Source organism: Nerophis ophidion, linkage group LG26 (assembly GCF_033978795.1).
Source record: "Nerophis ophidion isolate RoL-2023_Sa linkage group LG26, RoL_Noph_v1.0, whole genome shotgun sequence".
NCBI classification, from domain to species: domain Eukaryota; kingdom Metazoa; phylum Chordata; class Actinopteri; order Syngnathiformes; family Syngnathidae; genus Nerophis; species Nerophis ophidion.
This window is the reverse complement of record NC_084636.1, coordinates 32,781,461-32,794,436: the sequence shown is the minus strand read 5'-3', so window position 1 is coordinate 32,794,436 and position 12,976 is coordinate 32,781,461. Positions and strand designations below refer to the sequence as shown.

The following is a 12,976-nucleotide window of genomic DNA, read 5'->3' as shown; positions in this document are numbered from 1 at the left end:
ATCATCTTTTTTTAACCTATATACCCATATGTATATACAGTATATATATATATATATATATATATATATATATATATATATATATATATATATATATAAATAATATACAGTGTATATATGGTAAATGGTGAATGGGTTGTACTTGTTTAGCGCTTTTCTACCCCTTTTTAAGGAGCCCAAAGTGCTTTGACAGTATTTCCACATTCACCCATTCACACACTGATGGCGGGAGCTGCCATGCAAGCCGCTCACCAGGACCCATCAGGAGCAAGGGTGAAGTGTCTTGCCCAAGGACACAACGGACGTGACTAGGATGTTAGAAGGTGGGGATTGAACCAGTAACCCTCAGATTCCTGACACAGCCACTCTACCAACTTCGCCACGCCGATATATATATATATATATATGTATATATACCTCCCGCAAAGAGCTAGACGAAGTGGTTGGGGAGAGGGAAGTCTGGGCTTCCCTGCTTAGGCTGCTGCCCCCGCGACCCGACCTCGGATAAACGGAAGACGTTGGATGGATGGATTATATGCACATATATACACACATGAATATATATATACGTGTGTGTATATATGTGTATATATTAGGGGTGTAACAGTACACAAAAAATTCGGTTCGGTACGTACCTCGGTTTAGAGGTCACGGTTCGGTTCATTTTCGGTACAGTAAGAAAACAACAAAATATACATTTTTTTGGTTATTTTTTTACCAAATTTGTAAACAATGGCTTGATCCTTCTAACATTGGGAACACTATAATAATTCTGCCCACGTTAATCCACATTAAACTGCCTCAAGTTGTTGCTTTGATTAAATAAAACGACAAAACCTTTCTTCTACATATAAAAACTGCAACATTAAACAGTTTCAAGTTAACTCATCATGCTTAATTTATTACAGCATTTGGGAAGCCTGTAGTTGACTTTTATTATGTCAATATATTTTTGTCAACATGTGATAGCAGGGACCCTGCCATTCAAAACTAGGCTGCTACATTACTAATGATTCATGTAACTATAGCTGAAAAATAGTACAATAGCAATAGGAGAGACTATTCATCCCTGAACACCATGGACTTCATGTTAGTCCATGTGAAATAACAGACGGACAGGGCTTTGCTGCCCCTAACACACACACAGCAAAATGAGCTAACGTTACGCTAAAAGCTAATTAGCCTTCACCTCAAGCCAGAACTGCGAGCGAGCTGAGCTGCAGTTTAAGTTTCTAGAAGCTCAACGGGCTCATAGTGATGCAAGTAGTAGTTGTGACTGAGAGGTGTTTGTTATAATTTGGGGAGAGTACGATGTCCGCTGCTAAACACCTATCTGCTCGACGCTGAAGCATTGACAACATGCGTTCTGAATACGCACTGCTGGTTGGCTGATACATTGCTCTGAATACGCACTGCTGATTTGTATGTAACCAATCAGATGGTTGTGTGGGCGCGACAATGCTGGGTGCTCAGACAGAGGCAGAAAGCAGAGCAGCTTGTTAAGACTTTAGCTTACAAACTCGTTCGATACACCTCTGAACTGGACCGAAACCCCCGTACCGAAATGGTTCAATACAAATACACGTACCGTTACACCCCTAGTATATATATACATAATTGTGTATATATGTATGTATGTATGTATATATATATCTGTATATATGTTTTATGTATTGTAGACTTCTCCTACTCACAGTTCCCACAGATACACGCTGGAAGCCAGTTGCTCAGGGTTTTTAATAAATGTTTGTTGTCAATTTTCATGCTCTTTCTCTCTCGACTTTTCAGTTTCTCCAAAATGCTCCCGTCCTCCGCTGGCCGCTCACTGTTAAAGACAACAGTTGATTAGATTCCCGTCTGAGGGTGCACTGTCTCCAGCAGCCCAGACGGGGTCGCTGACCTTTACACCTGCAGTGTGCTGATCACAACCTCCCCCGGCAGACTTAGGCCGCCCCATCCAGTTTCTTCCGCACCTGTTCACAAAGTCGCAGTAATGGTAAGAAGTATTTTATTTATTGTTGGCTAGCTTCAGAAAAACAATGTTATTAAAAAGAATAAGAGACTTATTATACTCTAAAAATGTTGGTATTACTTAAAAATGCACGCATTTAGTTGTATTCAGTCTTAAAAAATATATTATATGGCTCTCACAGAAATTATTTTTAAAATATTTGTCGTGTATGGCTCTCTCAGCCAAAAAGATTCCAGACCCCTGCCTTAGTCAAATCCAGTGTCGTAAAAAACGAGCAGTGCCCAACTGGTCCAGGAGCTCGTCGACCCGGGGCACTGCGGTAGTCTACACCAGGGGTGCCCATTACGTCGATCGCGAGCTACCAGTCGACCGCGGGGGGTGTGTCAGTCGATCTCCAGCTAGGCTTTTAAACAAAATAGACCTAAAAATTAGTGATCATCAATCTTCACCAAGACGTCACTTAAATGACATTCACGGTACCGGAGTGTCTTGTGAGATGACGCTGGCTGCTGCAAGATCATTATTATGAAAATATGACCGAGAGGAAGGCGAGAAACACTTTTTATTTCAACAGACTCTCGCGCCGTCCCTTCCGTCAAAACTCTAAAGGCCGACTGCACATTTCCTATCTTCACAATAAAAGCCCTGCTTCATGCTGCCTGCGCTAACTAAATACAGAGTCTCGGAAAACTGGCATGCACTAGCGATCCGAGACTCTTATTTTGTTAGCGCAGGCAGCATGAAGCAGGGCTTTTATTGTGAAGATAGGAAATGTGCAGTCGGCCTTTAGAGTTTTGACGGAAGGGACGGCGCGAAAGTCTGTTGAAATAAAAAGTGTTTCTCGCCTTCCTCTCTGTCATTTTTTCATAATAATGAACTGGCAGCAGCCAGCGTCATCTCACAAGACCCTCGGGTGCCGTGAATGTCAATCAAGCAAGCTACGGAATTTGCCGCCAATGTTTTTCTTGTAAAGTGTATGGAAGCTGGATGAATTAGATGCCAAAAACCAACCACTTTCATGTGGTATTGTACAGAAAGGACAACTTTTTTTCTCCTCCATTTGAAAATGTGGGCGTTATCATCATTACTGTCTGATTCCAATCAATGCAAGTCATCAGAATCAGGTAATACACCAACTTATATTCTTGTCTTTGTGAAAGAAAGACATCTATATGTGTTACACATGCTTGTATTATCATTAAACACATTTAACTTGTTTACAAAAATGTCTCTTTCATAAATAAATAAATATAAATGATATATATAAATGAGGTAGATCCCCTCAAGTTGGTCAAGTGAAAAGTAGCTCGCCTGCAGAAAAAGTGTGGGCACCCCTGAAATACAGTTTTGGTCATTTGACTTTGTTGGGTTTTCCTTCTCTGCATGAAAGTTTAAAATAGGCAGTATGAAGAAGAATGTTTTAATGTAGACACATAGAATCATCACACTGCTGTGATTATATGCATCAAGTGTTCATTCAAGGCCAAGGCAAAATATCCAAATATATATCATGTATTGTGATATGTCCTAAAAAATATCGAGATATTAAAAAAAGGCCATATCGCCCAGCCCTAGTTGCAGCCATGCAATTCTAAGTTAATTATTATTTGTAAAAAAATAAAGTTTATGAGTTTGAACATCAAATATGTTGTATTTGTAGTGCATTCAACTGAATATGGGTTAAAAATGATTTGCAAATCCTTGTATTCTGTTTATATTTACATCTAACACAATTTCCCAACTCATATGGAAACGGGGTTTGTGCAAAAACTCTGGTCCTAATTTGTGTCCACAATATATTCACCAACATGAATAGTCAATAACACATGTATTTATAATAAATTGTTGTTCTTTTATATAACTGACACGTTGACATACTAAAAACGAAACCGGATGCTGAACAACAAAACAAAACACATTTTTGAAGTGAAATTGAAACCAGTTTTTAAGTGCAATGACACAGTTGTCCTTTAGGGGGCAGTGTAAACCAGGTGAAAAGACCGCAAAAACGAGGGTTCATTTTGCATATTTTTAGTCGTTAAATGACATTGTAAAATAATTTGTATACCAACCAGTTCATTGTTTGCATTGTGACATCACTGGGTGGTTGTTGTAAAATGTTTTTAAAAACTAAATTTAATACTGATCTTATGACACAACCCTTCTTGGAAAACGGGGTCAAAAATAAGTATATATTTTTTTAAATAACTAAATTAAATTCATTATTCATGTATATCATGGGATTTCGCTGGATGGTGTATTTTATGTTTAATTCACGAAACAAAAACTATACCGGAAGTGACGCAAAAGGAAAGACATAGCTACAGAATATAATTAGCGAGTTTGCAACCTCGTTGTTCTATTGGCTAACTTTTATATTCATAAATGTAAGTTTCTCAATACCCGACCTGTCTTTTGTGCCTTTAAAAAGATTTAGAATTCTACATTAAAAAACTCTCTACCTCTAACAACAAAAAAGCTGTGAAAACGATGACGCTGTGTTCCAAATTTAAGTTATTTACTGAAATTGAGTGAGCCTATGGCTTTGCACTTTGTTTATATATATAAACTTTTTTAATTGTATTTATTATTATTTTATTTTTTTTGTATTCTATTTTAGTTACTTTGAATTTACAACCCCCTGGGCTGTTTTATTTTGTACTGTTTTTGTAGTTATTTTGATTATTGTTTCTCGTCTGTTTACTTTTAAATGTTGAAATTTATAAATAAAAATGTATAATAAAAATAAAACAATGTCTTGAAGACGCCGGCCTCTCAGCCACTCTAATACGTCTTTAGTATGTAAAATAACTTTATTTTACACTAAATGATCATTTATGCATGTATGTCATGGGATTTCGCTGAATAGTTTACAGTGTTTTTCAACCTTTTTTGAGCCAGAGCACATTTTTTGCGTTGAAAAAATCCAGAGGCACACCACCAGCAGACATCATTAAAAAAACGTAACTCATTTGTCAGTAAAAAATTTGTCTTCGCAATTGTTGGATGTGATTTCAAACCATAACCTAGCATGCATCACTATAGCTCTTGTCTCAAAGTAGGTGTACTGTCACCTTTTGTCACATCACGCCCTGACCTATTTTATGTTTTTTGCTATTTTCCTGTGTAGTGTTTTAGTTCTTGTCTTGTGCTCCTATTTTGTTTGCTTTTTCTCTTTTTTTTTTTCTGCAGCACTTTCATATCTTCCTTTGAGTCATATTTCACGCATCTACTTTGTTTTAGCAATCAAAAATATGTCAGTTGTTTTTATCCTTCTTTGTGGGGACATTGTTGATTGTCTTGTTGATTGTCATGTCATGTTATGATGTATATTGTGGATACCGTCTTTGCTCCACGGTAAGTCTTTGCTGTCGTCCAGCAATCTATTTTTGTTTACTTAGTAGCCAGTTCAGTTTTAGTTTTGTTCTGCATAGCCTTCTCTAAGCTTAATGCCTTTTCTTGGGGGCACTCACATTTTGTTTATTTTTGGTTTAAGCATTAGACATATTTTTACCTTTACGTTGCCTTCCGCTATTCCTGACATCTACAGAGCAATTAGCTACCTGCTGCCACCAACTGATATAGAAGCTCTAGACAGCACCAACACTCAACAACAACACATATTTTAGAGCAGGGGTGCCCATTACGTCGATCGCAAGCTACCAGTCGACCGCAGGGGGTGTGTCAGTCGATCTCCAGCCAGGCTTTTAAAAAAAATAGACTTAAAAATTAGTGATCATCAATCTTCACCAAGACGTCACTTAAATGACATTCACGGTACCGGAGGGTCTTGTGAGATGACGCTGGCTGCTGCAAGATCATTATTATGAAAATATGACCGAGAGGAAGGCGAGAAACACTTTTTATTTCAACAGACTCTCGCGCCGTACCTTCCGTCAAAACTCTAAAGGCCGACTGCACATTTCCTATCTTCACAATAAAAGCCCTGCTTCATGCTGCCTGCGCTAACTAAATACAGAGTCTCGGAAAACTGGCGTGCACAAGCGATCCCTCAGAAAGCTGGCGTGCACATCACTTGTGCACGCCAGCTTTCCGAGACTCTTATTTTGTTAGCGCAGGCAGCATGAAGCAGGGCTTTTATTGTGAAGATAGGAAATGTGCAGAGTTTTGACGGAAGGGACAGCGCGAAAGTCTGTTGAAAAAAAAAGTGTTTCTCGCCTTCCTCTCTGTCATTTTTTCATAATAATGAACTGGCAGCAGCCAGCGTCATCTCACAAGACCCTCGGGTGCCGTGAATGTCAATCAAGCAAGCTACGGAATTTGCCGCCAATGTTTTTCTTGTAAAGTGTATGGAAGCTGGATGAATTAGATGCCAAAAACCAACCACTTTCATGTGGTATTGTACAGAAAGGACAACTTTTTTTCTCCTCCATTTGAAAATGATGTGGGCGTTATCATCATTACTGTCTGATTCCAATCAATGCAAGTCATCAGAATCAGGTAATACACCAACTTATATTCTTGTCTTTGTGAAAGAAAGACATCTATATGTGTTACACATGCTTGTATTATCATTAAACACATTTAACTTGTTTACAAAAATGTCTCTTTCATAAATAAATAAATATAAATGATGATAGGTTGATTGGCAACACTAAATGGGCCCTAGTGTGTGAATGTGCGTGTGAATGTCGTCTGTCTATCTGTGTTGGCCCTGCGATGAGGTGGCGACTTGTCCAGGGTGTACCCCGCATTCCGCCCGATTGTAGCTGAGATAGGCGCCAGCGCCCCCCGCGACCCCAAAAGGGAATAAGCGGTAGAAAATGGATGGATGGATATATAAATGAGGTAGATCCCCTCGAGTTGGTCAATTGAAAAGCAGCTCGCCTGCAGAAAAAGTGTGGGCACCCCTGTTTTAGAGTATAATTACTGGTTTGAAAAAATATTTTTAACCTAAATAGGTAAAATTAGATAATCTTCCACGGTACCAGTGGTTGAAAAACACTGGTTTATTTTATGTTTAAATTCACGAAACTAAAACTATACCGGAAGTGACGCACGAGAAAACAAATAGCTACAGAATAGTTCCCGAGTTTTGTCTTGAAGACATCCTCCTCTCAGCTACAGCGATTAAAATGCCACTTTAATACGTCTTTGGTATGTAAAATTACTTTATTGTACACTAAATGATCATTTTGACCGGTTGGAAAAGCTTGACAAAGTATTGTAGCGTTCAAGTAGAAATACCATGTTTGCCTGCAAGTCCAGATGCAGGGTAACTTGATACATGGGAGGATAGCAGAAAGTCAATGTTTTTGTAGAAAATGCCAGAAAGACGTCAATGAAAGTTAACAAACTTTCGAGTGAGCGGCTGTGCGTCAGCTCACAAGAAGAAGTGTGAGGAGGGGAAAAAAAGCTGCAATTTATATTGAAGTAAGTTTATTTCCTAACAGGCACCTGGCCAACATGGCGGCCTTGAGGAAGTTCCTCATGCTACACCGAGTTTTCCCGCTCCGCAGCAGCCTGAGGGGAGCTTCCACCTGCGGCCCCCCGGGAATGAGTTGCCTTCCTCGGCCGGGAGGTTCTTCCGTGCCGCGGTGCAGCAGAGCCTTCGTCCTCTCCGGCTGCGCCCTCAAACACACACAAGACCCGACTGGACCTTTTACCGACCAAGAAGAGGATGAGGATGAAGACTTCATGGAGGAGCAGGAGGTGGAGGATATGTTCCAGCAGCTGCAGCCGGACATAGTCGTCCCGGGAGCGGGGGGCCATCACCGGGTGTTTGTGGTGCACCCTGACGTCAAGTGGGGGAGCAGAAAGCAACACCTGACCACAGGTAAGCATCCATGTTCTCCTGACTGGAACAAAACCACAGGATATCTTCTTCTTGTCTTCTAATAAGAGGGCCAAACTGGCTCCACTGAGGGCCAAACCGAAAAATCTAAACTTGCAGGAGTCATTTTATTTTTATTTATTTTTGACCTCGAAGATCCCTTCAAGTTTGGTCCCGGGGACTCAGAAGCGTCTTGGTCATTAAAATGTTAAAAATAAGTCCACCCATCCATCTTCTTCCGCTTATCCGAGGTCGGGTCGCGGGGGGCAGCAGCCTAAGCAGGGAAACACTGACTTCCCTCTCCCCAGCCACTTCGTCTAGCTCTTCCCGGGGGATCCCGAGGCGTTCCCAGGCCAGCCGGGAGACATAGTATTCCCAACGTGTCCTGGGTCTTCCCCGTGGCCTCCTACCGGTTGGACGTGCCCTAAACAGGCGTTCGGGTGGCATCCTGACCAGATGCCCGAACCACCTCATCTGGCTCCTCTCGATGTGGAGGAGCAGCGGCTTTACTTTGAGTTCCTCCCGGATGGCAGAGCTTCTCACCCTATCTCTAAGGGAGAGACCTGGAAACTCATTTCGGCCGCTTGTACCCGTGATCTTATCCTTTCGGTCATGACCCAAAGCTCATGACCATAGGTGAGGATGGGAACGTAGATCGACCGGTAAATTGAGAGCTTTGCCTTCCGGCTCAGCTCCTTCTTCACCACAACGGATCGGTACAACGTCCGCATTACTGAAGACGCCGCACCGATCCGCCTGTCGATCTCACGATCCACTCTTCCCCCACTCGTGAACAAGACTCCTAGGTACTTGAACTCCTCCACTTGGGGCAGGGTCTCCTCCCCAACCCGGAGATGGCATTCCACCCTTTTCCGGGCGAGAACCATGGACTCGGACATGGAGGTGCTGATTCTCATTCCGGTCGCTTCACACTCGGCTGCGAACCGATCCAGTGAGAGCTGAAGATCCCGGTCAGGTGAAGCCATCAGGACCACATCATCTGCAAAAAGCAGACACCTAATCCTGCGGTCACCAAACCGGAACCCCTCAACGCCTTGACTGCGCCTAGAAATTCTGTCCATAAAAGTTATGAACAGAATCGGTGACAAAGGACAGCCTTGGCGGAGTCCAACCCTCACTGGAAATGTGTTCGACTTACTGCCGGCAATGCGGACCAAGGTCTGGCACTGATCGTACAGGGAGCGGACCGCCACAATAAGACAGTCCGATACCCCATACTCTCTGAGCACTCCCCACAGGACTTCCCGAGGGACACGGTCGAATGCCTTCTCCAAGTCCACAAAGCACATGTAGACTGGTTGGGCAAACTCCCATGCACCCTCAAGAACCCTGCCGAGAGTATAGAGCTGGTCCACAGTTCCACGACCAGGACGAAAACCACACTGTTCCTCCTGAATCCGAGGTTCGACTATCCGGCGTAGCTTCCTCTCCAGTACACCTGAATAAACCTTACCTTAAGTCATATTTTGTTTTAACGGCATAATTACACAGTATTTTGGAGATCTGTGTAGCTGAATCTTTTGCAATTTGTTCAATTAATATTGGAGAAGTCACAGTAGAAAGATGGAGTTGGGAAACTTTAGCCTTTAGCCACACAAACACACGGTGATTCCTTGTTTAAAATTCCCAGAGGTGAAACTTTACTATGGATCACAGTGGTCAAGCGAACATGGATCACGACCAAATGTCAACCAGCAGGTTTCGGTGAGAAAATTGTGGTAAAAAGTCGCTTTTTACCGGAGATCAGCTGAGCTTGCCCCGTCCATAAAGCTGCCATTGGTGTCAAGACACCCGTGGACGCACCCCTCCGACTATCAAGTACTGTTAAACTCACTAAAACACTAGCAACACAATAGAAAGTTTAGGGATTTCCCAGAAATATCCTAGTAAATGTGTCTAAAAACATCTGGATCCGTCCCAATGCAATCGCGTTTTTTTTTTTGTAGTCCGTCGCTATCAATATCCTCAAACACAAATCTTTCATTCTCGCTCAAATTAACGGGGAAATTGTCATTTTCTCGGTCCGTATAGCTTTTTTTGTTGGAGGCTCCCATTAAAAACAATGTGAATATGTGACAAGCCATCAACATGTGACGTCATCGTCTGCGACTTCCGGTAAAGGCAGGGCTTTTCTGTTAGCGACCGAAAGTTGCAAACTTTATCGTGGATGTTCTCTACTAAATCCTTTCAGCAAAAATATGGCAATATCGCAAAATGATCAAGTATGACACAAAGAATGGACCTGCTATCCCCGTTTGAATAAGAAAATCTCATTTCAGTAGGCCTTTAAATGTTAAAAATAAGTCATATATTATTATAATAATAATAATTATTATTATTCATTGCTTCAATCTCGAGATCAAGTTTGTTGATATGAAGTTTTTTGCTTTTCTTGCTCTTTTTTTTTACGGCAAAAACAAAAAAATATGCAATATTTCCCCCCAAAACATTTCAAAGTGGAATATTTTGATGGAGCCTTGGATCTGTCAATAATTCATAATATTCATTTAGGCACCAGCGACTCCAAAGGGAATAAGCGGTAGAAAATGGATGGATGGATAGATGGATGGTTCATATTTATAATTATTTGCTTAGCAATGACAGTTTTTTAAAATCCCACTAAAATTATTGGTGTTCAAAAAGGACCCCATTCCAAAAAGTGTAAAAATATAATTTTTTTTATACTTTTAACACAGATTTAATCATTTAATAATTCATAATATAGATTTTTATTCATAATATTTTTTTAAAAAACATCCTACTAAATTCTTGGAGTTCAAAAAGGGCATCACTCCAAAAAGTGTACAAATATGTCACACACATCTTTTTTTACTTGTAACACATCTTTTGATCAACTTCAGATTTATTTGTTGGTTTTAATTATTTATTTATTTTTCATGTTTTTTTTTTGGTCAAAGAAAACATATTTTTATATGGCAAACACACAAAATAGGCAATATTTTCCCTAAATAAAATTTTTAAAAGTGGGATATTATAAGGAGCCTTGATGTTTATATATATATATATATATATATATATATATATATATATATATATATGTATATATATATATATATATATATATATATATATATATATATATATGTATATATATGTATATATATATATATATATATATATATATATGTATATGTGTGTATGCTTGCTTGTACCCACCCACTCTGTGCTCTATATAAACCACTGTATGTGAATGCTTCCATTAAAATCTCCTGATGATTGAGGGAACCCCTCATGAAACAGATCTGTAGAGATGAAGTAGTCTTGTGATTTTTTCCCACACCTACATATTGCGCTCTACCACGGTATCGAGCACTATTCTCTGGATAATCCAATCAAGACATATATATGTGTGTATATATATATATATATATATATATATATATATATATGTATATGTGTGTATATGTATATGTGTGTATATGTATATGTGTGTATATGTATATATATGTATATGTATGTATATGTGTGTATATGTATATATATATATATGTATATGTGTGTATATATATATGTATATGTGAATATATATATATACATATATATATGTATATATATATATATTAGGGCTTTGAATCTTTTGGGTGTCCCACGATTCGATTCAATATCGATTCTTGGGGTCACGATTCGATAATATATCGATTTTTTTCGATTCTCGATTCAAAAACGATATTTTCCCGATTCAAAACGATTCTGTATTCATTCAATACATAGGATTTCAGCAGGATCTACCCCAGTCTGCTGACATGCTAGCAGAGTAGTAGATTTAAAAAAAAAAAAAAGCTTTTATAATTGTAAAGGACAATGTTTTATCAACTGACTGCAATAATGTAAATTTGTTTTAACTATTAAACGAACCAAAAATATGACTTATTTTATCTTTGTGAAAACATTGGACACAGTGTGTTGTCAAGCTTATGAGATGCGATGCAAGTGTAAGCCACTGTGACACTATTGTTCTTTTTTATTATTTTTATAAATGTCTTATGATATTGTTAGTGAGGGATTTTTAATCACTGCTATGCTGAAATTATAATTAATATTGATACTGTTGTTGATAATATTCATTTTTGTTTCATTACTTTTGGTTTGTTCTGTGTCGTGTTTGTGTCTTCTCAATTGCTCTGTTTATTGCAGTTCTGAGTGTTGCTGGATCAGGTTTGGTTTTGGAATTGGATTGCATTGTTATGGTATTGCTGTGTAGTGGTTTGTTGGATTGATTAAAAAAAAAAAAAAAAATTTTAAATAAGAATCGATTCTGAACCGCACAACGTAAACGATTCGATTCGTATTCGATTCGATCTTTTCCCACACCCCTAATATATATATATATATATATATATATATATATATATATATATATATATATATATATATATATATATATATATATATATATATATATATATATATATATATATATATTATATATTAGAGATGCGTGGATAGGCAATTAGATCATCCGCAACCGCATCACTAAAGTCGTCATCCATTCCCGCCACCCGCCCGTTGTCATATATCAGGGGTCGGCAACCTTTACCACTCAAACACCTATTTTGACCCGTTTCACAGAGTAAAGAAGACAATGGGAGCCGCAACCATTCTCGCGAATATCTGCTGGTGCTCATCCAGATAACGAGAGTAAGGGTGTGCAATGAAGCCATTTTCTTTGACGCCTTCTACAACATGTACAAACTGCTTGACAGTCCAGCAACATGTTGTATGCAGCTTCCGCAGAAACACGTACAAGATTGAAAGGCATACTGGGTGATACAGAGTACACTGACGGTTGTGACATAAACAACTTTAACACTCTTACTAATATGCGCCCCACTGTGAAGAAACACCAAACATGAATGACAAACACATTTCGGGAGAACATCCTCACAGTAACACAACATAAACGCAACACAACAAATACCCAGAATCTTTTGCATCCATGACTATTCCTGACTATATTATACACCACCGCCTACCTCAACCAACGCACGGAAGGGGAGGGGGGGGGTTTGGCGCGAGCGGGGTGGATAATATAGCCTGAAAGAGTCATAGATGCATAGCATTCTGTGTAATTGTTATGTTGCGGTTATAATGTGCTGATATTCTCCAGAAATGTGTTTGTCATTCTTGTTTGGTGTGGCTTCACAGTGTGGCGCATATTAGGAAGAGTG

At 39.3% G+C, this 12,976-nt stretch overlaps 2 protein-coding genes across 4 annotated transcripts in view; one reads left to right on the top strand and one right to left on the bottom strand.

Moving 5' to 3' along the window:
• The window catches only part of LOC133543404 (uncharacterized), a 428,419-nt gene that overhangs the window by 37,998 nt on the left and 377,445 nt on the right, over positions 1 to 12,976 (bottom strand). The window lies entirely within an intron of this gene.
• Positions 7,013 to 12,976, top strand: part of LOC133543470 (putative GTP-binding protein 6) — a 31,713-nt gene continuing 25,749 nt past the window's right edge. Inside the window, exons 1-2 of one of the 2 annotated variants that reach the window (XM_061888044.1) lie at positions 7,074 to 7,090; positions 7,387 to 7,769. In XM_061888044.1, coding sequence (XP_061744028.1) covers positions 7,400 to 7,769 — 370 coding nt within the window. In that variant the 5' untranslated portion in view covers positions 7,074 to 7,090; positions 7,387 to 7,399. Of the gene's footprint in view, positions 7,770 to 12,976 lie in introns of both variants that reach the window. The other variant, XM_061888043.1, reaches the window with a different exon arrangement.